This window comes from Crinia signifera, chromosome 7 (genome assembly GCF_055691185.1).
Source record: "Crinia signifera chromosome 7, ASM5569118v1, whole genome shotgun sequence".
In the NCBI taxonomy this organism is placed as follows: Eukaryota; Metazoa; Chordata; class Amphibia; order Anura; family Myobatrachidae; genus Crinia; species Crinia signifera.
In genome coordinates this window covers 2,999,549-3,026,144 of record NC_139223.1, presented here as the reverse complement: position 1 = coordinate 3,026,144, position 26,596 = coordinate 2,999,549, and the positions used below count along the sequence as shown (strand labels likewise).

Genomic DNA, 26,596 nt, shown 5'->3' with positions numbered 1-26,596 from the left:
GTCCCTCTGGTTACAGCACGGTATATGGGGCCTGCAGTCTGTGTCCCTCTGGTTACAGCACGGTATATGGGGCCTGCAGTCTGTGTCCCTCTGGTTACAGCACGGTATATGGGGCCTGCAGTCTGTGTCCCCCTGGTTACAGCACGGTATATGGGGCCTACAGTACGTGTCCCTCTGGTTACAGCACGGTATATGGGGCCTGCAGTCTGTGTCCCTCTGGTTACAGCACGGTATATGGGGCCTACAGTATGTGTCCCTCTGGTTACAGCACGGTATATGGGGCCTACAGTACGTGTCCCTCTGGTTACAGCACGGTATATGGGGCCTACAGTACGTGTCCCTCTGGTTACAGCACGGTATATGGGGCCTACAGTATGTGTCCCTCTGGTTACAGCACGGTATATGGGGCCTACAGTATGTGTCCCTCTGGTTACAGCACGGTATATGGGACCTGCAGTCTGTGTCCCTCTGGTTACAGCACGGTATATGGGGCCTGCAGTCTGTGTCCCCCTGGTTACAGCACGGTATATGGAGCCTGCAGTCTGTGTCCCTCTGGTTACAGCACGGTATATGGGGCCTGCAGTCTGTGTCCCCCTGGTTACAGCACGGTATATGGGGCCTGCAGTATGTGTCCCTCTGGTTACAGCACGGTATATGGGGCCTGCAGTATGTGTTCCTCTGGTTACAGCACGGTATATGGGGCCTACAGTATGTGTCCCTCTGGTTACAGCACGGTATATGGGACCTGCAGTCTGTGTCCCTCTGGTTACAGCACGGTATATGGGGCCTGCAGTCTGTGTCCCCCTGGTTACAGCACGGTATATGGAGCCTGCAGTCTGTGTCCCTCTGGTTACAGCACGGTATATGGGGCCTGCAGTATGTGTCCCTCTGGTTACAGCACAGTATATGGGGCCTACAGTCTGTGTCCCCCTGGTTACAGCACGGTATATGGAGCCTGCAGTCTGTGTCCCTCTGGTTACAGCACGGTATATGGGGCCTGCAGTCTGTGTCCCTCTGGTTACAGCACGGTATATGGGGCCTGCAGTCTGTGTCCCTCTGGTTACAGCACGGTATATGGGGCCTGCAGTCTGTGTTCCTCTGGTTACAGCACGGTATATGGGACCTGCAGTCTGTGTCCCTCTGGTTACAGCACGGTATATGGGACCTGCAGTCTGTGTCCCTCTGGTTACAGCACGGTATATGGGGCCTACAGTATGTGTCCCTCTGGTTACAGCATGGTATATGGGGCCTACAGTATGTGTCCCTCTGGTTACAGCATGGTATATGGGGCCTACAGTACGTGTCCCTCTGGTTACAGCACGGTATATGGGGCCTGCAGTACGTGTCCCTCTGGTTACAGCACGGTATATGGGGCCTACAGTACGTGTCCCTCTGGTTACAGCACGGTATATGGGGCCTGCAGTCTGTGTCCCTCTGGTTACAGCACGGTATATGGGGCCTACAGTATGTGTCCCTCTGGTTACAGCATGGTATATGGGGCATACAGTACGTGTCCCTCTGGTTACAGCATGGTATATGGGGCCTACAGTCTGTGTCCCTCTGGTTACAGCACGGTATATGGGGCCTGCAGTCTGTGTCCCTCTGGTTACAGCACGGTATATGGGGCCTACGGTACGTGTCCCTCTGGTTACAGCATGGTATATGGGGCATACAGTATGTGTCCCTCTGGTTACAGCATGGTATATGGGGCATACAGTACGTGTCCCTCTGGTTACAGCACGGTATATGGGGCCTACAGTATGTGTCCCTCTGGTTACAGCACGGTATATGGGGCCTGCAGTCTGTGTCCCCCTGGTTACAGCACGGTATATGGGGCCTACAGTACGTGTCCCTCTGGTTACAGCACGGTATATGGGGCCTACAGTCTGTGTCCCCCTGGTTACAGCACGGTATATGGGGCCTGCAGTCTGTGTCCCTCTGGTTACACCACAGTGTTTGGGAATGGTCAGATTTGTGTCACGGGGCCGATGGGACCAGCTGTCACCCTGCATGTGAGAGGATTACAGGATTAAGGCTAATAGGATTGTGCTCTGCAGTGGGGGTTATGTTCTGTGCAGGGGAGCCACAGAGAATGGACAGCATGAGAATATCAGTCTGTAAGAACCCCATACACAGAGCCCCCCCATACGTTAAATGTGTACTGGATGATGTCATATTACAGAGTGCGGCAGCAGGTGGTGTCACCCCATGTGTAAGAGCCCCATACACTGAGCTCCCCACAGCCACGTTCCATATGCTATGTGTGTATAGGACATACCTGCCTACTTTTGAAAACTAGTTTCAGGGAGATTATAGTTGGTAGTAGAATTTTGCCCAGCGCCCCATTGAGGGGGCTCCACCCAAAGGGAATGTCTAGTTCCATATATGGAGAGATTGAGAAAAGAGATTGTGAACGTGGCACTTAGAAGCGTGGGTGTGTACTACTACATCTGAGAGGAATCTTTTACAATGACTTATATCCAAATGTAGATGATCCCCAAAGCAGTTAGTAAGAGATACTATACTTGGTAATGTGCTGGGAAATGGCGCTGATGGTTCAATGTAAATGTATCTATCACATTCCTTTTTTTCCCAAAAATGTAACAGTGTAATGTGGGCTAGGTGACATGAGGGAGATTGCTAGACTAATGAGGGAGAAAGGGAGTTTGCTGCTATTTCAGGGAGTCTCCTGCAGAATGCAGGAGGGGAGGTAACTATAATGTAACAGTGTAATGTGGGCTAGGTGACATGGGGGAGATTGCTAGACTAATGAGGGAGAGAGGGAGATTGCTGCTATGTCAGGGAGTCTCCTGCAGAATGCAGGAGGGGAGGTCGGTATGATGTAACAGTGTAATGTGGGCTAGGTGACATTAGGGAGATTGCTAGACTAATGAGGGAGAGAGGGAGATTGCTGCTATGTCAGGGAGTCTCCTGCAGGAGGGGAGGTCGGTATGATGTAACAGTGTAATGTGGGCTAGGTGACATGAGGGAGATTGCTAGACTAATGAGGGAGAGAGGGAGATTGCTGTTATTTCAGGTAGTCTCCTGCAGAATGCAGGGGAGGAGGTAACTATGGTATAGAATGATGTCACATTACATAGTGCAGCAGCAGGTGATGTCACTGCAGTGTGTTAGGGGCCTGTTTATCATTAATCGCATTTTGCAATGAGGTTTGGCGCAGTATTAGTACACAAGAGCTTGTTGCATGATGTGATTACACCGCTGCAGTGGAGGATGGAGCGGTCACATTGTGTGCTCCCATGTACAGCAGGCGTGGGTTACAATACTCCGTCTCACCTGTGTCATCTGCTCCAGCAGACGCTGGTTCTGTTCTGATAGCTCGTGTACAGCGCAGGCTGTTTCTCGTCCACACTCCTTGTGCTCTGACATGAGCTGTCTCATCTGGTGCCTGGCCTCAACCAGGTCACTTTCCAGGTCTGTGATCTGCGCCTTCCACTCGCTCTCCTGTGCCTCCATCTTCAGACGCAAGGCGTGCTTCTCCTGCTCCATGTGCTGCAACAGAAAGGTCACTGACCTCACCACCCAATAGTTCCTCAATTCCCAGGATCATCTTTATACCTTACCATCATATGTTACCGTACACATGCATCTCACTATCCATCTCTCCATCCATGTGTCTCACCATCTATGACCTCTCCTCCCATGTATCTGACCACCCCTGTGTCTCCTCATCCATGTCTTCACCATCTATGACCTCTCCTCCCATGTATCTGACCACCCCTGTATCTCCTCATCCATGTCTTCACCATCTATGACCTCTCCTCCCATGTATCTGACCACCCCTGTATCTCCTCATCCATGTCTTCACCATCTATGACCTCTCCTTCCATGTATCTGACCACCCCTGTATCTCCTCATCCATGTCTCTACCATCTATGGTCTCTCCTCCCATGTATCTGACCACCCCTGTTTCTCCTCATCCATGTCTTCACCATCTATGACCTCTCCTTCCATGTATCTGACCACCCTTGTATCTCCTCATCCATGTCTTCACCATCTATGGTCTCTCCTCCCATGTATCTGATGACCCCTGTATCTCCTCATCCATGTCTTCACCATCTATGACCTCTCCTCCCATGTATCTGATGACCCCTGTATCTCCTCATCCCTATCTTCACCATCTATGACCTCTCCTCCCATGTATCTGACCACCCCTGTATCTCCTCATCCATGTGTCTCACCATCTATGATCTCTTCTCCCATGTATCTGACCACCCCTGTATCTCTTCATCTATGTCCTCACCAGCTATGATCTCTTCTCCAATGCATTTGATCATCCATGTATCTCCTCATCCATGTCTTCACTATCTATGGTCTCTCCTCCCATGTATCTGACCACCTCTGTATATCCTCATACATGTGCAATATCTCCACCAGTGCATGTGGCCACCCCTGTATATCCTCTTATGTGCCCTCACCATATATGATGCATCTTACCATACCTGCATTTCTTTATAAGTATCCTCACCATACTGGATATGAGGGATGCAGTTACAATCCCGGCGGTCGGGATCCAGGCGTTCAGAATCCCGACGCCGGAATCCCGACCGCCGAAATGCAGACACATTCTCCCTCCGTGGGTGTCCACGACACCCCTGGAGAGAGAATAAATTAGCGTGCCGAGCGTAGCGAGGCACCGGGCCCGCTGCGTGGCGAGTGCAGCGAGCCCGCAAGGGGGGGCGATCCACGTCCCCCCCTTGTCGGCATTTCGGCTGTCGGGATTCCGGCGTCGGGATTCTGAACGCCGGGATCCCGACCGCCGGGATTCAATACTGAATCCGGATATGATATCTCTTCTATGCATTTGACCAACCCTGTATCTCCTCATACCTATCATCACCATATATGATGTCTCCTTCCATGCATCTGACCATACCTGCATCTCCTAATACATATCCCCACCATCTACGATCTCTCTTCCCATACATCTGACCACCCCTGTATCTCTTCATAAGTATCCTCACCATATATGATGTGTACTCCCAAGCATCTGACCACCCCTGTATCTCCTTATATGTATCCTCATCGGTACTTATGTATTATCTGGGCTCCCATGTTACATGCACCCCATTTTTTCATACCCCTACTATCCAACTACGCATGGAGTTGATTTTATATAGTGTGGCGAGCGCAGCGAGCCACCGTGCCCGAAGCGTGGCGAGCGCAGCGAGCCCCGCGAGGGGAAGCGGTCTCATGAGAAAAATGGGAGCCCAGATATTACATAAGTACCTCCTCATCATATATGATGTGTCGTCCATACATCTGATAACCCCTGTATCTCCTTATACCAATCCTCACCGTATATGATGTCTTTTCCCATACAACTCATAATACCTGCATCTCCTCATGTCCTCACCATCTACAGTATCATCTTTCCTCCCACACTGCTATGGTCTCCTGCCACGGCACACAGCAGGTCCGTCTGAGCGCGGCGCCATCTCCCAGTGCCGGCTGTGGGGCAGTTGGGGTGGCGGGCAGGGGTCGCATCTAGTTCATACTCGGCACAGAGAGGACGAAGCAGAAATCTTAGAAATGGGCAAATGTACCATTGGCCATCCTGAGTTCTGTTTCAGTCTCCTTTCACTGACATCCAAAGGCAGTTGCTCCCAGGGTATATAGAGGTCCTACCTAGGCTATGTGGTGTCAGTACAAAAATTCTTCTGAGCCATCCACTTCCCAGAGACTCCTGTTATATTTGACTTGCCGCTTGTTACTCTGCTCAGACTACCGCAATTGTCACCTTCTGGGAATCCTAGCCGGATCTTCAGCCTAGACTTCTGACCTCCTCTGTCATTCAGCAGAGCCATGTTACCCAGTTAGCCTAAGCAGTTCAGCCAAGGGATACCCCTGAACCTCCTTATTTGGCTCCTCCTCATCATCAACACCAGCACCAACATCTACCAGTTCTTCATCTGGATCGTCTTTTTTTATCACTCTATTCTTCCTTCAGCATTATTCATTTATTCCTCAAATTGGACTTCATCATATTCTTCAGATCCTCATTTATTATTCTTAAAGGAACTCTTTTAAATACATTTTTTGTGATTGATCCATGAACTCCAAAGGCATTATTTGGGAATTCTTTAGTTGTTTTACTTATGAGTAAGAGCATAATAAAACCGGCTTGATTTAACCCTTCTACTTCTGGGTCTTCGGTTGTTCATGCCTCACACACAACAAACCCATCAAAACCTTACATAGTAGTGACAGGTGCATCTGACCACCCATGTATCCTCTGTGTGTCTCCTCCGGCTATGAAGTCTCCATCCATGCATCTGACCACCCCTGTGTCTCCTCATACATTTTCCCACTACAGTATCTATGTTCTCTCCTATGTTCTCTCCTCCCAAGCATCTGACCACCCTGTATCCCCTCATATATTTCCAGACCATCTATGATGTATCCTCCCATGCATCCTATTCCCCAGTATCTCCTCATTCCCCACCATCTATGAATCTCCTCTCATGCATTTAACCACCAATGTATTTCCATATGTCCCCACCATATATGAATCTCCTCTCATGCATCTGACCACCAAAATATTTCCTCCTACGTATACTTACCATCTACAGTATGATATCTCCTCCCTTGCATCTGAAAACCCTTGTATCTCCTCACATATTTCCACACCAACCATGTGTCACGATCCGGGTATTAAAGCAAACCATCTTACCGGCTAAGTGCCTGCGCAGGCTCAGCTTGCGTTACAAGTCCCGATACAGCCGGCATCCTGAGCGCAGTGCGCCTCCATGTCAGTCATCTGGCAGTCCCTTTCAGCGCTGCTGAGTCTGCGGCTGCGCGTTGCACCGCTCTCCTCATCCGCAGTACCAGTATCCTTTGCCCTGCAAGTTCCGTGACAGACACCATTGCTCCCGGCCATAAGCATGGTGTTTACAAACATACTTTCCCGCCTTAGCCAGACATGGTGGATGCCATGATGTTGTCAGTCACATGTCTGGTTCATCCAATCCGGCAACGAGTTGATCTCCCAGGTTACCTGCCTGGCCAATTCAGGCCAAGCCATGTGTATAAGTATCCTGGGAGCTCTCATCTCATTGCTAGTGCTTCATTTGTCATCCTGCTATGCAAGTGTTTGTCTGCTGGTATTCTCTTCCTGCTGCAGTGTTCCATCCAGGTTGCCGTGTCCATCCAGGTTGCCGTGTCCATCCAGGCTCAGCATCGCGTGTGTCCATCCGGGCTCAGCATCGCGTGTGTCCATCCGGGCTCACCATCGCCTGTGTCCATCCGGGTTCACCATCGCCTGTGATATCGGGGACACCATCGCCTGTGTCCAAGCCGGGTCTCCTGTCCTGTGCCATCCAGGTCCCCTGTGACGTCACCTGCGATTCCACCTGCCGCAGATCCACTTACCAGCTTCAGCCTAGCTCCGATGTTCCGCCATCGATCCTGACCGATACTCCGGTTATCCTCTGCTGTCTCCATCCGTTCCATCCGGATTCCACAGCTTCCATCACCTCCGCATCCCTGGTCCGATACTCCGGATATCATATTCCATCCGATGTTCCACCATCTAATCCATATCGGTGCAAGTAGTTCTGTTTCACGTTATCAGTGACTGTCATTTACCATTCCATCTGGTTACCAACTGCTTGTACCATCTTCCTTCAATAAACCTGTTGTAATTTACCTGCTGCCTGATTCTTCCTCTGGGTGCACTGTCATGCTCATATGCACAAGGGTCTCCTACAGCCTGCCCGGTTCCAATACCGATCTAGACCCCCACCAGAGGTCTTTGTCTCGCCGTCTCAGACCCCTGGTGTGACACTATGATCTCTTCTCCCATGCATCTGTCCATCCCCGTATCTACGCATATATTTATACACCATCTATGATCTCTTCTCCCGTGCATCCGACCACCCCTGTATCTCCTCATATATTTATACACCATCTATGGTCTCTTTTCCCATGCATCTGACCACCCCTGTATCTCCTCATGTCCACACCATCTATGATGCATCTGACCACCCCTGTATCTCCCCATATTTCCTCACCATCTACAATCTCCTCTCCTATGCATCTGACCACCCCTGTGTCTCCACATACTTGTCCTCACCAACTATGATCTCTGCGATGCATCTGACCACCCTTGTTTCTCTGAATGTCTCCTCCATCTATGAAGTCTTCCCCAATACCCCCAATATCCTATGCATCTGACCACTTCTGTTTCTCCACATATATTTTCCCACCATTCATTTATGATCTCTTCTCCCAAAGCAGCTGCTCACCTCTGTATCTCCTCATATATTTCCACAATCTGTTCTGTGGGCTCACCTCTCGTGTCTCTCTCAGTTCCTCCTCCAGTGCTTCTCTTTCCTTCACCAGATAATCATTTCTCTCCAGCAGAGCCTTTCCCAGCTCTGCTGCCAGAAGCAAGTCCTTTTCCTTACTCTCCAGGACCAGACTGAGGTTCTCCTCCCTCTGATCCTCCTCATCCTCTCCCAGGTACGAGGGTCTTCTCTCTATCAGGAATGGATAGAAATGTTCCTCCATACTGGGGGAAGCCAGTACACCATTCCAGCCACAGGGGACCCCCTCCCGGGTCTCTGCTTCTCCTGAGGTCATTAGATGATAAATGCTGGAGGAGAGAGACAGAGAAAATAACACTTAGACAAACTGCAGATAGAGCAAACTCATCCTGGCCCATGAGGTACATACAGGGGGTGATGCCTGTGCTTACGGGAGCTTCCGTAGCGATCTGTGCGGCTGAGAGGGAAGCGGAACCACCACAGCCACAACATCCATTATTGGTATTGGCACCTGTGCCCGCACCCTGCTTCCCAATATTCATGAATAGAACAGAACACAATCTACGTGTCCACACTTCTGGCATTAAGGGGACAGTTCCATGTGATCGCTTTGTCACCGCCCAATTCCCTCGCTGTAATGTCCATTACATGCAAAGCGAGATCCAGATAGACAGACAGACAGACAGACAAAGAGATTAGATATACTGTATACTTAGATATTAGATAGATAGATATTAGGGTGACATTTTTAGTAAGGTTCTGAAATTGCACATTTTTAAAAATGGGATGCGAATTTGCGGGTGAAAAGTGTGATAAAGTGCGATTTCTTACTAATGATAATATGTGCGGTATTTAGTAAAAAAAGAATGGTGTGGGGTTCTGAGAATAACCATCCCTGGGCTCATTGAGCAGGACCTGGTTCGAAAAATATGGGGGACAAAAAAAAAACTGGGGTCCCCTATATTTTTGGAACCAGCACTGGGCATCAACAGCCCATGGTGTCATGCAACAGCTGGGGGACACTTTTTACATTAGGTCTGCCGGCCATCAGGGCCGGATTAACAATGGGCCTGATGGAGCTACAGCTCCAGGCCCACTCTCCAAATAGGCCCATTTTGTAGCTGAGGGCCAGGGCTTTCCAACGAGCCCAGCCCCGCGTCGGTAGCCCCCCGGGAACCGGAGATACCCCAGGCAAACCTGGAACGTTTTTGCCATAGGATAACATGGGACCCGCTAATTCCGACCTCCACCCGGTTCCAATGGCTGCCAGTTCCCCCTCTGGCATCACAGAAGCTCGAGGTTGATCTCAGTCTAACCCAAATCGCTGGGCCTTCAATCTGATACCTGGTCCATATGGGTTCATTGGTTCTAGAGATATTGCGGGGAAACCAATTTTTTTTTCATTTCTGAAATGTAATTTCATGGCTGTTCATGCTGTTTGAGGACAGATTTCTCTGGAACCAAACGGCCCAGTTTCACGGGACCAAAATCATTCGAAGCCTACATGTAAATGGGTTAGTTGGTTCTGAAGATATAGCTGGTTGTTTAAAGGGGGGCGGGGTGGTTTCTCTCCCCCTCAAACCAGAAAATACAGGGACTAGGCTGGTATAAAAGGGGCCAGTCTGGAAAAGTCCCTGCATGATCCTGGGACCATATGCCCGGGTAAATCCCTGCATTTTATGGTGTGAAAGGGGTATTATTTCAAATAGCCGGGACATGCAGTGCTCTGAGTACAGCCGGGCAGCCCCCTGCTCTCTGCCCGGCTGTCAATGGCTGTCATTTCTGCCCGGCGGCGGCTGTCCCCCAGTTACCGCGAGCATGTATTCCCCCTTGGCAATGAGCTTGGAACCCCTGGCAATGAGCATGGAACCCGGCAATGAACATAGAACCCCTGGCAATGAACATGTAGGTAAGCAACACTTATGATGTAGCATAATTTCTAATAGGCATTATGCTGTTTGGCATAATACGTAAATTGAGATTATGGTGTGTGGCTTAAAATGTAATGGGCATTATGGCGTAAATTTTAAATGCGCGCCTTTGGCACGCAATGCCACTATTTATGAAGCATATTGTGCATTATTGCTCAATCTGTTTGGTATAGTGCAGGCATGTCCAAACTATGGCCCTCCAGCTGTTGTGAAACTACAAGTTCCATCATGCATTGCCACAGTTTTGCTATTAGGGAATGCTAAAACTATGTCAAGGCATGCTGGGACGTGTAGTTTCACAACAGCTGAAGGGCCACTGTTTGGACATTCCTGGTATAGTGTGTATTTTGGCACAATCCATGTGGCCAAATGTGAATTTTGCCTTAATCTGTGTGGCATAACGTGAATTTTGACTCAATCTGTGTGCCATAGTGTAAATTTTGGCTCAATCGGTGTGAATTTTGGCTCATTCCATGTGGCACAATGTGTAAAAGGGCAAGTACAGTATACGGGGGTTACTATTGTGTTGCATGATTTGTATAAGGGGTATATTGTGTGGTAAACCACACAATAAAAGGTGCTGAAATGTTGCCTACCAAGTTTCGGCTTTCAGTATTTTTTCATGACTGGAGTGCCGCCTCACCCCGCAAGTATCTTAGGACATTGGCGTCCTGCGGGTGCACCTTTGGAGTGTACCCGCCAATATATCTCCCTGCATTTTTCTTATGCCAGCCCCCTGCCTTTTCCAGGCATATATAATTAGTTGAAAGTATTTACACAAATACAGACACACCCATGAGCAGACCACCCAAACAGAACACTGGCCACGCCCCCCACATTATTAGGTGCTGGCCACAACCCCTATTATTGCGCATAATAGGCCCTTGATCATTTTCAGCTCCAGGCCCATTTAGACCTTAATCTGGCTCTGCCGGCCATACCATGCTCACCGTGACTGGTCAGTCCGGGGCTGGTTTCAGAAATACGGGGGACCCATATGCTTTTTATCCCCCGTATTTTTGGAACCAAGTCCGGCTCAATGAGTCCGGGGCTGGTTATGCCCAGGACTGTGGACCCAACGCCATTTTTTTTGTAACATTTTTACGTTTACACATTTTTTACGACAACCATGCACAGATCGCACTGGAACCATGCCCAGATCGCACTGCTCTGTGCATGGTTCTGTACATATTCGTCTGTCAGAACCTGGTCTATTTGTATTGCGATTTTTCGTAACTTTTTTACAAAGTTGCATCCTATTAAATTTGCGAGTTGTATACTTTTTAAAGGGAAACCATCTGGATGCGAATTGATGTATGTTGAAAAATTGACAGGTCAGAATGTGCAACTTTTGCGGCAAAAAAGTGCGATTTTTACAGCAATTCCCATCCTATTAGGTTGACAATTTTTTGGATATCTCGGGTGACATTTAATAGGATGCGAAAATGTGATTTTTGCAAATTTTTTGGCAAAAACGGCCAAAATCGCACTTTTTCCAGAATTCGCATATTTAGGGGGAGATTCTCGTTATCGGGGTTTTTACCGCATTTTGGGATGCTCTAAGCATCCCCCGCCGGGTTACAGCGGCGGGGGGCATCGCCAGAAAAATCTGGTGATGCCCCGTAGAAGCTTCTACCGATAATTATGGCAAAGGACAGCTCTTGTGTTAAGAGCTGTCATTTGCCATAATTATCGCATATGTTAGAACATATGCGATAATTATGTATGCGATGAGCGGCGAATTGGGCAGAGCTGGGCCGCGATTGTTAGAGAATCTTCCCCTTAATGAGATGCGATTTTTGCCGCGAAATCGCACTTTCTGAAAGTGAGATTTTTAGTCGCTCCGGAACTTGTATCCAGATGTTTTCCCATTGAAAATATACAATTCGCATATTTAATGAGATGCAAAATCAGAAAAATGTGTCTAAAATTCACCACATATATATAAGGTCCCCCGGCCGAAACATGAGCACCGTGGCTGGTCAGCCTTGGACGGGGTACCTGGAGGAGTGGGGACCCCCCAATATACTTACCAACCTAGGATCCAGCGCTTGTCTGTCTCCTGCAGAGCCAGCTCACCCCGCACTGACAGCAGGGTGAGCCGGCTCTCTCCTGCACAGCCATGCTCTCTCCTGATAGCATGATTGCCCCTGATTGGCTGAGCTATGCGTCTCCATGGAGACGCATAAGCCAAAGACGCTATCAGCCTCTGTAGCGTGTTTTTAAACACAAATTCGCACATTACCTCAAATTCGCAAATTTCCATGCCTAAAATTCGCCTATTATCGCACTTTTTCTCCCGGAACACGCACCTCTTTAAATATGCGAATTCGCGGCAAAAAATGCGATTTTAAAAAGTGCGATAAATGGGCGAATTTGAAAGTGTCTAAAAATCACATTCTATTAAATGTTACCAAAGATATCAGATAGATAGATAGATAGATAGATAGATAGATAGATAGATAGATAGATAGATAGATAGATAGATAGACAGAGAGATGTTAGATAGATAGATAGATAGATAGATAGATAGATAGATAGATAGATAGATAGATAGACAGAGAGATGTTAGATAGATAGATAGATAGATAGATAGATAGATAGATAGACAGAGAGATGTTAGATAGATAGATGATAGATAGATAGATAGATAGATAGATAGATAGATAGATAGATAGATAGATAGATAGATAGACAGAGAGATGTTAGATAGACAGACAGACAGATAAATAGATAGATAGACAGAGAGATGTTAGATATATAGATAGATAGAATCGGGGTAATGGGATATGTCAGGAACATCTCTGATTCTACGTGTCCCCCAAACACCCCCCCCCCCCCCTCGCATTCCTCCCCGAGGTTTGGACAGGTGTAGAATACAGGAATGTTATATCAGGAATTTCTGTGTGGACACGTGTCTCCTGTAACATGCTCCTGACATGTTCTGAAGAATTATTATTATGTAAAGGACAATAGAGGCTGGGATGGGAGGTGTGAGACAGCTGCAGATGAAAGTCACCATTATGTGTGTAGCAGTAAGTGACGTCTGACACCAGAGAGCAATAGCACACAGTCGCTGCGCCTTACTGCATGGCTGACAACAGAAGACAATAGCATCTTATTCTCGGTCATGTATGGGATGCAAGCATTTGTGCATGTCACACGGATGGACGTTTGCTGGCAGATTAATAGGGTAAATGGCACATTAATGTATTGTTTATCGCCCCCTTCCCATGATGATGTAAGCAGCCCCCTCCCTCCCGCTGCATGGGTTCCCCTGCTATAACTATGCACAGTGGGTTTTACTTCTCCCTTATCACTGCTTCATTCATCTACCGCTCTATCTCCAACAACCTCAACCTGCTGGCTATAACAGCAATTAGTGGCTCAGGAAGGGAGCGGTGAGCGGTGGAGGAGGGTATCCAGATGCCAGCGGTGGTGGCATGCGCGGTATGAGGAAGCTGTGCGGTGAGCGGTGGAGGCAGGTATACAGATGCCGGCGGTGGTAGCATGGGCGGTATGAGGAAGCTGTGCGGTGAGCGGTGGAGGCAGGTATACAGATGCCGGCGGTGGTAGCATGCGCAGTGTGAGGAAGCTGCGCGGTGAGCAGTGGAGGCGGGTATACAGACGCTAGCAGTGGTGGCATGCGCAGTGTGAGGGAGCTGCGTGGTGAGTGGTGGAGGCTGGTATACAGACGCTGGCGGTGGGGGCATGTGCAGTGTGAGGGAGCTGCGCGCTGAGTGGTGGAGGCTGGTATACAGACGCCGGCGGTGGTGGCATGCGCAGTGTGAGGGAGCTGCGCGCTGAGTGGTGGAGGCTGGTATACAGACGCTGGCGGTGGGGAGCTTGTTCATTGTGTACCTACTATATCATTAAGGATGTACATTTCGCGGATCGTTAACAAAAGGCCTGATGGTCTGTACAAGCAGTCCACTCTAACGACATCCCCAGTAGCTGCATATTTGGCGGGAGTTGCGGTAATGTCACGGTTAGCAATACTGATGATGCCACATATTGTATACAGTGTACTGGGCATAAGTCTGACAGCAGGGCCTTACATACCTTCCAACCCAACATTGTATAGGGGTGTCGGGACCCCTGCCCGCAAAGGGGGCGTGGCCCCTCAGGAATGTCGCAATTGTGGGCCACACCTCCCATTTTCATCATTGTGGGCTCTGTGAGCTGCTGGCCACATCCCCTGTCTCCGCCTACATCTAGTCATCTCTGAGAAGCCAATGACAGGTGGCGTCCAGACTAGGATGGGACACTGCGGTCTGAGGGTGGGACAGCAGCTCACAGGGGGGAGGGGGGGATTCAGACCTGGGCCCAGATGCACTAAGCTTCAAAAGTGATAAAATGGAGAGTGATAAACAGCCAGCCAATCAGCTTCTGTCTGACATTTCTCAAACCCAGTCTGTGACATGTCAGGCAGGAGCAGATTGGCTGGCTGTTTATCACTCTCCATTTTATCACTTTTGAAGCTTAGTGCAGCTGGTCCCTGCTCAGATGGCTGCAAATTGTATTGACTGCGCATGCGCTCGAAGCGTAGCCCACATGCGCAGGGCCTTTCTGCAATAACATCCTGCTGGCCGTATGCAAGGTGATTGACAGGTGGCTGAAGTTTGGGGGTGGTAACGAGTTGGTTTATTGAGTGTGTCAGGTAATACGCAGGCGTGGCCAGGTGTGTGAGGGGAAGTCATGTGACATCAGCTCCGCCCCCGATCAGCCTGGTTCTTTCACAGCAGCTGAGTAAGTCCTGGGCTACGCACACACTGCACACACTGGGGAATCATTACATGGTGAGCGGCTGTTATCTGGGAGTGTCAGGGAATATGCAGGTGTGGCCAGGTGTGCGAGGGGAAGTCATGTGACCTCAGCTCCGCCCCCGATCAGCCTGATTCTATCACAGCCGCTGAGTAAGTCCTGGGCTACGCACACACTGCACACACTGGGGAATCATTATATGGTGAGCGGCTGTTATCTGGGAGTATCAGGGAATATGCAGGTGTGGCCAGGTGTATGAGGGGAAGTCATGTGACATCAGCTCCACCCCCGATCAGCCTGATTCTATCACAGCCGCTGAGTAAGTCCTGGTCTACACACAGACTGCACACACTGGGGAATCATTACATGGTGAGCGGCTGTTATCTGGGAGTGTCAGGTAATACGCAGGTGTGGCCAGGTGTGTGAGGGGAAGTCATGTGACATCAGCTCCGCCCCCGATCAGCCTGATTCTATCACAGCCGCTGAGTAAGTCCTGGGCTACGCACACACTGGGGAATCATTACATGGTGAGCGGCTGTTATCTGGGAGTGTCAGAGAATACGCAGGCTTGGCCAGGTGTATGAGGGGAAGTCATGTGACATCAGCTCCACCCCCGATCAGCCTGATTCTATCACAGCCGCTGAGTAAGTCCTACGCTACACACAGACTGCACACACTGGGGAATCATTACATGGTGAGCGGCTGTTATCTGGGAGTGTCAGGTAATACGCAGGTGTGGCCAGGTGTGTGAGGGGAAGTCATGTGACATCAGCTCCGCCCCTGATCAGCCTGATTCTATCACAGCCTCTGAGTAAGTCCTGGGCTACGCACACACTGCACACATTGGGGAATCATTATATGGTGAGCGGCTGTTATCTGGGAGTGTCAGGTAATACGCAGGTGTGGCCAGGTGTGTGAGGGGAAGTCATGTGACATCAGCTCCGCCCCTGATCAGCCTGATTCTATCACAGCCTCTGAGTAAGTCCTGGGCTACGCACACACTGCACACATTGGGGAATCATTATATGGTGAGCGGCTGTTATCTGGGAGTGTCAGGTAATACGCAGGCGTGGCCAGGTGTGTGAGGGAAGTCATGTGACATCAGCTCCGCCCCCGATCATCCTGATTCTATCACAGCCGCTGAGTAAGTCCTGGGCTACGCACAGACTGCACACACTGGGGAATCATTACAAGGTGAGTGGCTGTTATCTGGGAGTGTCAGGTAAAACGCAGGTGTGGCCAGGTGTGTGAGGGGAAGTCATGTGACGTCAGCTCCGCCCCCCGATCAGACTGATTCTATCACAGCCGCCGAGTAAGTCCTGGGCTACGCACACACTGCACACACTGGGGAATCATTACATGGTGAGCGGCTGTTATCTGGGAGTGTCAGGTAATACACAGGCGTGGCCAGGTGTATGAGGGGAAGTCATGTGACATCAGCTGTGCCCCCGATCAGCCTGATTCTATCACAGCCGCTGAGTAAGTCCTGGGCTACGCACACACTGCACACACTGGGGAATCATTACATGGTGAGCGGCTGTTATCTGGGAGTGTCAGGTAATATGCAGGCGTGGCCAGGTGTGTGAGGGGAAGTCATGTGATGTCAGCTCCACCCCCGATCAGCCTGATTCTATCACAGCCGCTGAGTAAGTCCTGGGCTACGCACACACTGCACACACTGGGGAATCATTACATGGGGATCGGCTGTTATCTGGGAGTGTCGGGGAATACGCAGGCGTGGCCAGGTGTATGAGGGGAAGTCATGTGACATCAGCTCCGCCCCCGATCAGCCTGATTCTATCACAGCCACTGAGTAAGTCCTAGGCTACGCACAAACTGCACACACTGGGGAATCATTACATGGTGAGCGAATGTTATCTGGGAGTGTCGGGGAATACGCAGGCGTGGCCAGGTGTGTGAGGGGAGGTCATGTGATGTCAGCTCCGTCCCCGATCAGCCTGATCCTATCGCGGCCGCTGAGTAAGTCCTGGGCTACGCACAGACTGCACACACTGGGGAATCATTATATGGTGAGCGGCTGTTATCTGGGAGTATCAGGTAATACACAGGTGTGGCCAGGTGTATGAGGGGAAGTCATGTGACATCAGCTCCACCCCCGATCAGCCTGATTCTATCACAGCCGCTGAGTAAGTCCCGGGCTACGCACAGACTGCACACACTGGGGAATCATTACATGGTGAGTGGCTGTTATCTGGGAGTGTCAGGTAATACACAGGCGTGGCCAGGTGTATGAGGGGAAGTCATGTGACATCAGCTCCGCCCCCGATCAGCCTGATTCTATCACAGCCGCTGAGTAAGTCCTGGGCTACGCACACACTGCACACACTGGGGAATCATTACATGGTGAGCGGCTGTTATCTGGGAGTGTCAGGTAATATGCAGTCGTGGCCAGGTGTGTGAGGGGAAGTCATGTGATGTCAGCTCCGCCCCCGATCAGCCTGATTCTATCACAGCCGCTGAGTAAGTCCTGGGCTACGCACACACTGCACACACTGGGGAATCATTACATGGTGAGCGGCTGTTATCTGGGAGTATCAGGTAATACACAGGTGTGGCCAGGTGTATGAGGGGAAGTCATGTGACATCAGCTCCGCCCCCGATCAGCCTGATTCTATCACAGCCGCTGAGGAAGTCCTGGGCTACACACAGACTGCACACACTGGGGAATCATTACATGGTGAGCGGCTGTTATCTGGCAGTGTCAGGTAATACGCAGGTGTGGCCAGGTGTGTGAGGGGAAGTCATGTGATGTCAGCACCGCCCCCGATCAGCCTGATTCTATCACAGCCGCTGAGTAAGTCCTGGGCTACGCACACACTGCACACACTGGGGAATCATTACATGGTGAGCGGCTGTTATCTGGGAGTGTCAGGTAATATGCAGGCGTGGCCAGGTGTGTGAGGGGAAGTCATGTGATGTCAGCTCCGCCCCCGATCAGCCTGATTCTATCACAGCCGCTGAGTAAGTCCTGGGCTACGCACACACTGCACACACTGGGGAATCATTACATGGGGATCGGCTGTTATCTGGGAGTGTCGGGGAATACGCAGGCGTGGCCAGGTGTATGAGGGGAAGTCATGTGACACCAGCTCCGCCCCCGATCAGCCTGATTCTATCACAGCCGCTGAGTAAGTCCTGGGCTACGCACAGACTGCACACACTGGGGAATCATTACGTGGTGAGCGGCTGTTATCTGGGAGTGTCGGGGAATACGCAGGCGTGGCCAGGTGTGTGAGGGGAGGTCATGTGATGTCAGCTCCGCCCCCGATCAGCTTGATCCTATCGCAGCCGCTGAGTAAGTCCTGGGCTATGCACAGACTGCACACACTGGGGAATCATTATATGGTGAGCGGCTGTTATCTGGGAGTATCAGGTAATACACAGGTGTGGCCAGGTGTATGAGGGGAAGTCATGTGACATCAGCTCCACCCCCGATCAGCCTGATTCTATCACAGCCGCTGAGTAAGTCCTGGGCTACGCACAGACTGCACACACTGGGGAATCATTACATGGTGAGCGGCTGTTATCTGGGAGTATCAGGTAATACACAGGTGTGGCCAGGTGTATGAGGGGAAGTCATGTGACATCAGCTCCGCCCCCGATCAGCCTGATTCTATCACAGCCGCTGAGTAAGTCCTGGGCTACACACAGACTGCACACACTGGGGAATCATTACATGGTGAGCGGCTGTTATCTGGGAGTGTCAGGTAATACGCAGGTGTGGCCAGGTGTGTGAGGGGAAGTCATGTGATGTCAGCACCGCCCCCGATCAGCCTGATTCTATCACAGCCACTGAGTAAGTCCTACGCTACACACAGACTGCACACACTGGGGAATCATTATATGGTAAGCGGCTGTTATCTGGGAGTGTCAGGTAATACGCAGGCATGGCCAGGTGTGTGAGGGAAGTCATGTGACATCAGCTCCGCCCCCGATCATCCTGATTCTATCACAGCCGCTGAGTAAGTCCTGGGCTACGCACAGACTGCACACACTGGGGAATCATTACATAGTGAGCGGCTGTTATCTGGGAGTGTCAGGTAATACACAGGTGTGGCCAGGTGTGTGATTTGAAGTCATGTGATGTCAGCTCCGCCCCCGATCAGCCTGATTCTATCACAGCCGCTGAGTAAGTCCTGAGCTACGCACAGACTGCACACACTGGGGAATCATTACATGGTGAGTGGCTGTTATCTGGGAGTGTCAGGTAATACGCAGGTGTGGCCAGGTGTGTGAGGGGAAGTCATGTGACGTCAACTCCGCCCCCCGATCAGACTGATTCTATCACAGCCGCCGAGTAAGTCCTGGGCTACGCACACACTGCACACACTGGGGAGTCATTACATGGTGAGCGGCTGTTATCTGGGAGTGTCAGGTAATACACAGGCGTGGCCAGGTGTATGAGGGGAAGTCATGTGACATCAGCTCCGCCCCCGATCAGCCTGATTCTATCACAGCCGCTGAGTAAGTCCTGGGCTACGCACACACTGCACACACTGGGGAATCATTACATGGTGAGCGGCTGTTATCTGGGAGTGTCAGGGAATACGCGGCGTGGCCAGGTGTGTGAGGGGAAGTCATGTGATGTCAGCTCCGCCCCCGATCAGCCTGATTCTATCACAGCCGCTGAGTAAGTCCTGGGCTACACACACTGCGCACACTGGGGAATCATTACATGGTGAGCGGCTGTTATCTGGGAGTGTCAGGGAATACGCGGCGTGGCCAGGTGTGTGAGGGGAAGTCATGTGATGTCAGCTCCGCCCCTGATCAGCCTGATTCTATCACAGCAGCTGAGTAAGTCCTGGGCTACGCACAGACTGCACACACTGGGGAATCATTACATGGTGAGCGGCTGTTATCTGGGAGTGTCGGGGAATACGCAGGCGTGGCCAGGTGTGTGAGGGGAGGTCATGTGATGTCAGCTCCGCCCCCGATCAGCCTGATCCTATCGCAGCCGCTGAGTAAGTCCTGGGAGACTGCACACAGACTGCACACACTGGGGAATCATTACGTGGTGAGCGGCTGTTATCTGGGAGTGTCAGGTAATACGCAGGCGTGGCCAGGTGTGTGAGGGGAAGTCATGTGACATCAGCTCTGCCCCCGATCAGCCTGATTCTATCACAGCCGCGGAGTAAGTCCTGGGCTACGCACACACTGCACACACTGGGGAATCATTACATGGTGAGCGGCTGTTATCTGGGAGTGTCAGGGAATACGCAGGCATGGCCAGGTGTGTGAGGGGAGGTCATGTGACCTCAGCTCCGCCCCCAACCAGCCTGATTCTATCACAGCCGCTGAGTAAGTCCTGGGCTACACACAGACTGCACACACTGGGAATCATTACATGGTGAGCGGCTGTTATCTGGGAGTGTCAGGCAATACGCAGGCGTGGCCAGGTGTGTGAGGGGAAGTCATGTGATGTCAGCTCCGCCCCCGATCAGCCTGATTCTATCACAGCCACTGAGTAAGCCCTGGGCTACGCACACACTGCACACACTGGGGAATCATTACATGGTGAGCGGCTGTTATCTGGGAGCGTCAGGGAATACGCAGGCGTGGCCAGGTGTGTGAGGGGAAATCATGTGACATCAGCTCCGCCCCCGATCAGCCTGATTCTATCACAGCCGCTGAGTAAGTCCTGGGCTACGCACAGACTGCGCACACTGGGGAATCATTACATGGTGAGCGGCTGTTATCTGGGAGTGTCAGGTAATACGCAGGCGTGGCCAGGTGTGCGAGGGGAAGTCATGTGATGTCAGCTCCACCCCCGATCAGCCTGATACTATCACAGCCGCTGAGTCAGTCCTGGGCTACGCACAGACTGCGCACACTGGGGAATCATTACATGGTGAGCGGATGTTATCTGGGAGTGTCAGGTAATACGCAGGCGTGGCCAGGTGTGTGAGGGGAAGTCATGTGACATCAGCTCCGCCCCCGATCAGCCTGATTCTATCGCAGCCGCTGAGTAAGTCCTGGGCTACGCACACACTGCACACACTGGGGAATCATTACATGGTGAGCGGATGTTATCTGGGAGTGTCAGGTAATACGCAGGCGTAGCCAGGTGTGTGAGGGGAAGTCATGTGACATCAGCTCCGCCCCCGATCAGCCTGATTCTATCGCAGCCGCTGAGTAAGTCCTGGGCTACGCACACACTGCACACACTGGGGAATCATTACATGGTGAGCGGCTGTTATCTGGGAGTGTCAGGTAATACGCAGGCGTGGCCAGGTGTGCGAGGGGAAGTCATGTGATGTCAGCTCCACCCCCGATCAGCCTGATTCTATCACAGCCGCTGAGTAAGTCCTGGGCTACACACACACTGCACACACTGGGGAATCATTACATGGTGAGCGGCTGTTATCTGGGAGTGTCAGGGAATACGCAGGTGTGGCCAGGTGTGTGAGGGGAAGTCATGTGACATCAGCTCCGCCCCCGATCAGCCTGATTCTATCACAGCCTCTGAGTAAGTCCTGGGCTACGCACAGACTGCGCACACTGGGGAATCATTACATGGTGAGTGGCTGTTATCTGGGAGTGTCCGGGAATACGCAGGCGTGGCCAGGTGTGTGAGGGGAAGTCATGTGATGTCAGCTCCACCCCCTATCAGCCTGATTCTATCACAGCCGCTGAGTCCTGGGCTACACACACACTGCGCACACTGGGGAATCATTACATGGTGAGTGGCTGTTATCTGGGAGTGTCCGGGAATACGCAGGCGTGGCCAGGTGTGTGAGGGGAAGTCATGGGATGTCAGCTCCACCCCCGATCAGCCTGATTCTATCACAGCCGCTGAGTAAGTCCTGGGCTACACACAGACTGCACACACTGGGGAATCATTACATGGTGAGCGGCTGTTATCTGGGAGTGTCAGGGAATACGTAGGTGTGGCCAGGTGTATGAGGGGAAGTCATGTGACATCAGCTCCGCCCCCGATCAGTCTGATTCTATCACAGCCGCCGAGTCAGTCCTGGGCTACGCACACACTGCACACACTGGGGAATCATTACATGGTGAGCGGCTGTTATCTGGGAGTGTCAGGTAATACGCGGCGTGGCCAGGTGTGTGAGGGGAAGTCATGTGATGTCAGCTCCGCCCCCGATCAGCCTGATTCTATCACAGCCGCTGATTAAGTCCTGGGCTACGCACACACTGCACACACTGGGGAATCATTACATGGTGAGCGGCTGTTATCTGGGAGTGTCAGGGAATACGCGGCGTGGCCAGGTGTGTGAGGGGAAGTCATGTGATGTCAGCTCCGCCCCCGATCAGCCTGATTCTATCACAGCCGCTGAGTAAGTCCTGGGCTACGCACACACTGCACACACTGGGGAATCATTACATGGTGAGCGGCTGTTATCTGGGAGTGTCAGGTAATACGCGGCGTGGCCAGGTGTGTGAGGGGAAGTCATGTGATGTCAGCTCCGCCCACGATCAGCCTGATTCTATCACAGCCGCTGAGTAAGTCCTGGGCTACACACACACTGCGCACACTGGGGAATCATTACATGGTGAGCGGCTGTTATCTGGGAGTGTCAGGGAATACACAGGCGTGGCCAGGTGTGTGAGGGGAAGTCATGTGATGTCAGCTCCACCCCCGATCAGCCTGATTCTATCACAGCCGCTGAGTAAGTCCTGGGCTACGCACACAGTGCACACACTGGGGAATCATTACATGGTGAGCGGCTGTTATCTGGGAGTGTCAGGTAATACGCGGCGTGGCCAGGTGCGTGAGGGGAAGTCATGTGATGTCAGCTCCGCCCCCGATCAGCCTGATTCTATCACAGCCGCTGAGTAAGTCCTGGGCTACGCACAGACTGCACACACTGGGAATCATTTCATGGTGAGCGGCTGTTATCTGGGAGTGTCAGGGAATACACAGGCGTGGCCAGGTGTGTGAGGGGAAGTCATGTGACATCAGCTCCGCCCCCGATTAGCCTGATTCTATCACAGCCGCTGAGTAAGTCCTGGGCTACACACACTGCGCACACTGGGGAATCATTACATGGTGAGCGGCTGTTATCTGGGAGTGTCAGGGAATACACAGGCGTGGCCAGGTGTGTGAGGGGAAGTCATGTGATGTCAGCTCCGCCCCCGATCAGCCTGATTCTATCACAGCCGCTGAGTAAGTCCTGGGCTACGCACACACTGCACACACTGGGGAATCATTACATGGTGAGCGGCTGTTATCTGGGAGTGTCAGGTATTACGCGGCGTGGCCAGGTGTGTGAGGGGAAGTCATGTGATGTCAGCTCCGCCCCCAATCAGCCTGATCCTATCACAGCCGCTGAGTAAGTCCTGGGCTACGCACAGACTGCACACACTGGGGAATCATTATATGGTGAGCGGCTGTTATCTGGGAGTGTCAGGTAATATGCAGGTGTGGCCAGGTGTGTGAGGGGAAGTCATGTGACATCAGCTCCGCCCCCGATCAGCCTGATTCTATCACAGCCGCTGAGTAAGTCCTGGGCTACGCACAGACTGCACACACTGGGAATCATTTCATGGTGAGCGGCTGTTATCTGTGAGTGTCGGGTAATACGCAGGTGTGGCCAGGTGTGTGAGGGGAAGTCATGTGACGTCAGTTCCGCCCCCGATCAGCCTGATTCTATCACAGCCGCTGAGTAAGTCCTGGGCTACGCACACACTGGGGAATCATTACATGGGGAGCGGCTGTTATCTGGGAGTGTCAGGTAATACGCAGGCGTGGCCAGGTGTGTGAGGGGAAGTCATGTGACATCAGCTCCGCCCCCGATCAGCCTGATTCTGTCACAGCCGCTGAGTAAGTCCTGGGCTACGCACACACTGCACACACTGGGGAATCATTACATGGTGAGCGGCTGTTATCTGGGAGTGTCAGGTAATACGCAGGCGTGGCCAGGTGCATGAGGGGAAGTCATGTGACATCAGCTCCGCCCCCGATCAGCCTGATTCTATCACAGCCGCTGAGTAAGTCCTGGGCTACGCACACACTGCACACACTGGGGAATAATTACATGGTGAGCGGCTGTTATCTGGGAGTGTCAGGTAATACGCGGCGTGGCCAGGTGTGTGAGGGGAAGTCATGTGATGTCAGCTCCGCCCCCAATCAGCCTGATCCTATCACAGCCGCTGAGAAAGTCCTGGGCTACGCACAGACTGCACACACTGGGGAATCATTATATGGTGAGCGGCTGTTATCTGGGAGTGTCAGGTAATATGCAGGTGTGGCCAGGTGTGTGAGGGGAAGTCATGTGACATCAGCTCCGCCCCCGATCAGCCTGATTCTATCACAGCCGCTGAGTAAGTCCTGGGCTACGCACAGACTGCACACACTGGGAATCATTTCATGGTGAGCGGCTGTTATCTGTGAGTGTCGGGTAATACGCAGGTGTGGCCAGGTGTGTGAGGGGAAGTCATGTGACGTCAGTTCCGCCCCCGATCAGCCTGATTCTATCACAGCCGCTGAGTAAGTCCTGGGCTACGCACACACTGGGGAATCATTACATGGGGAGCGGCTGTTATCTGGGAGTGTCAGGTAATACGCAGGCGTGGCCAGGTGTGTGAGGGGAAGTCATGTGACGTCAGTTCCGCCCCCGATCAGCCTGATTCTATCACAGCCGCTGAGTAAGTCCTGGGCTACGCACACACTGGGGAATCATTACATGGGGAGCGGCTGTTATCTGGGAGTGTCAGGTAATACGCAGGCGTGGCCAGGTGTGTGAGGGGAAGTCATGTGACATCAGCTCCGCCCCCGATCAGCCTGATTCTATCACAGCCGCTGAGTAAGTCCTGGGCTACGCACACACTGCACACACTGGGGAATCATTACATGGTGAGCGGCTGTTATCTGGGAGTGTCAGGTAATACGCAGGCGTGGCCAGGTGCATGAGGGGAAGTCATGTGACATCAGCTCCGCCCCCGATCAGCCTGATTCTATCACAGCCGCTGAGTAAGTCCTGGGCTACGCACACACTGCACACACTGGGGAATCATTACATGGTGAGCGGCTGTTATCTGGGAGTGTCAGGTAATACGCGGCGTGGCCAGGTGTGTGAGGGGAAGTCATGTGATGTCAGCTCCGCCCCCAATCAGCCTGATCCTATCACAGCCGCTGAGAAAGTCCTGGGCTACGCACAGACTGCACACACTGGGGAATCATTACATGGTGAGCGGCTGTTATCTGGGAGTGTCAGGTAATATGCAGGTGTGGCCAGGTGTGTGAGGGGAAGTCATGTGACATCAGCTCCGCCCCCGATCAGCCTGATTCTATCACAGCCGCTGAGTAAGTCCTGGGCTACACACACACTGCGCACACTGGGGAATCATTATATGTGGAGCAACCTTGCAGAGGCGGGATTTGACTGGCAGCCTGGTGGCTATCTGATTGGAGGGGTCTGCTTTTCAGCAGCTAAGGTGTGAATTACCCCCATGGTCCTGGGAGCCACCAGTAATTACCTATACCTATGGAACACGCTTGGGAACAGCAGCATGTTCTGTGGGGTTATTAGTTACTGCGTCATACAGATGGACCGGGCATTGTTCTGTCAGGAGCGCTGCTAATAATTATGTGGAGAAGAATCATTGACTCACGGCCGGGAATGTAGGATGAAGAAAGTGTTAGGTCAGACAGGTATTGCTGCATTATCGTCACACACAGACATTACCAGGGCTGCTACACCCAGTGATTCATCTCCCATCCCCGGACGGACAACCTGCTCTGTTCCCGGGCTACCCATGTAATGCAGGATTGCTGTCACCTGTGCTGGACATACCTCCCAACATCTCCCATCCCCGGACGGAGAACCTGCTGTGTTCCCGGGCTACACCTGTAATACAGGATTGCTGTCACCTGTGCTGGACATACCTCCCAACATCTCCCATTCCAGGACGGACAACCTGCTCTGTACCCGGGCTACCCATGTAATACAGGATCGCTGTCACCTGTGCTGGACATACAGTACCTCCCAACATCTCCCATCCCCGGACAGACAACCTGCTCTGTTCCCGGGCTACCCATGTAATGCAGGATTGCTGTCACCTGTGCTGGACATACCTCCCAACATCTCCCATCCCCGGACGGACAACCTGCTCTGTACCCGGGCTACCCATGTAATACAGGATCGCTGTCACCTGTGCTGGACATACCTCCCAACATCTCCCATCCCCGGACGGACAACCTGCTCTGTACCCGGGCTACACCTGTAATACAGGATCGCTGTCCCCAGTGCTGGACATACCTCCCAACATCTCCCATCCCCGGACGGACAACCTGCTCTGTTCCCGGGCTACCCATGTAATGCAGGATTGCTGTCACCAGTGCTGGACATACCTCCCAACATCTCCCATCCCCGGACGGACAACCTGCTCTGTTCCCGGGCTACCCATGTAATGCAGGATTGCTGTCACCTGTGCTGGACATACCTCCCAACATCTCCCATCCCCGGACGGACAACCTGCTCTGTTCCCGGGCTACCCATGTAATGCAGGATTGCTGTCACCTGTGCTGGACATACCTCCCAACATCTCCCATCCCCGGACGGACAACCTGCTCTGTTCCCGGGCTACCCATGTAATGCAGGATTGCTGTCACCTGTGCTGGACATACCTCCC

At 51.9% G+C, this 26,596-nt stretch overlaps 1 protein-coding gene across 1 annotated transcript in view; it reads right to left on the bottom strand.

Moving 5' to 3' along the window:
- Positions 1 to 26,596, bottom strand: part of BICDL2 (BICD family like cargo adaptor 2) — a 134,698-nt gene that overhangs the window by 83,261 nt on the left and 24,841 nt on the right. Inside the window, exons 2-3 of the mRNA XM_083155133.1 lie at positions 8,314 to 8,617; positions 3,298 to 3,513 (exon numbers count right to left, since the gene is read on the bottom strand). Of these exons, the coding sequence (XP_083011259.1) occupies positions 3,298 to 3,513; positions 8,314 to 8,604 (507 nt within the window). The 5' untranslated portion in view covers positions 8,605 to 8,617. The remainder of the gene's footprint in view (positions 1 to 3,297; positions 3,514 to 8,313; positions 8,618 to 26,596) is intronic.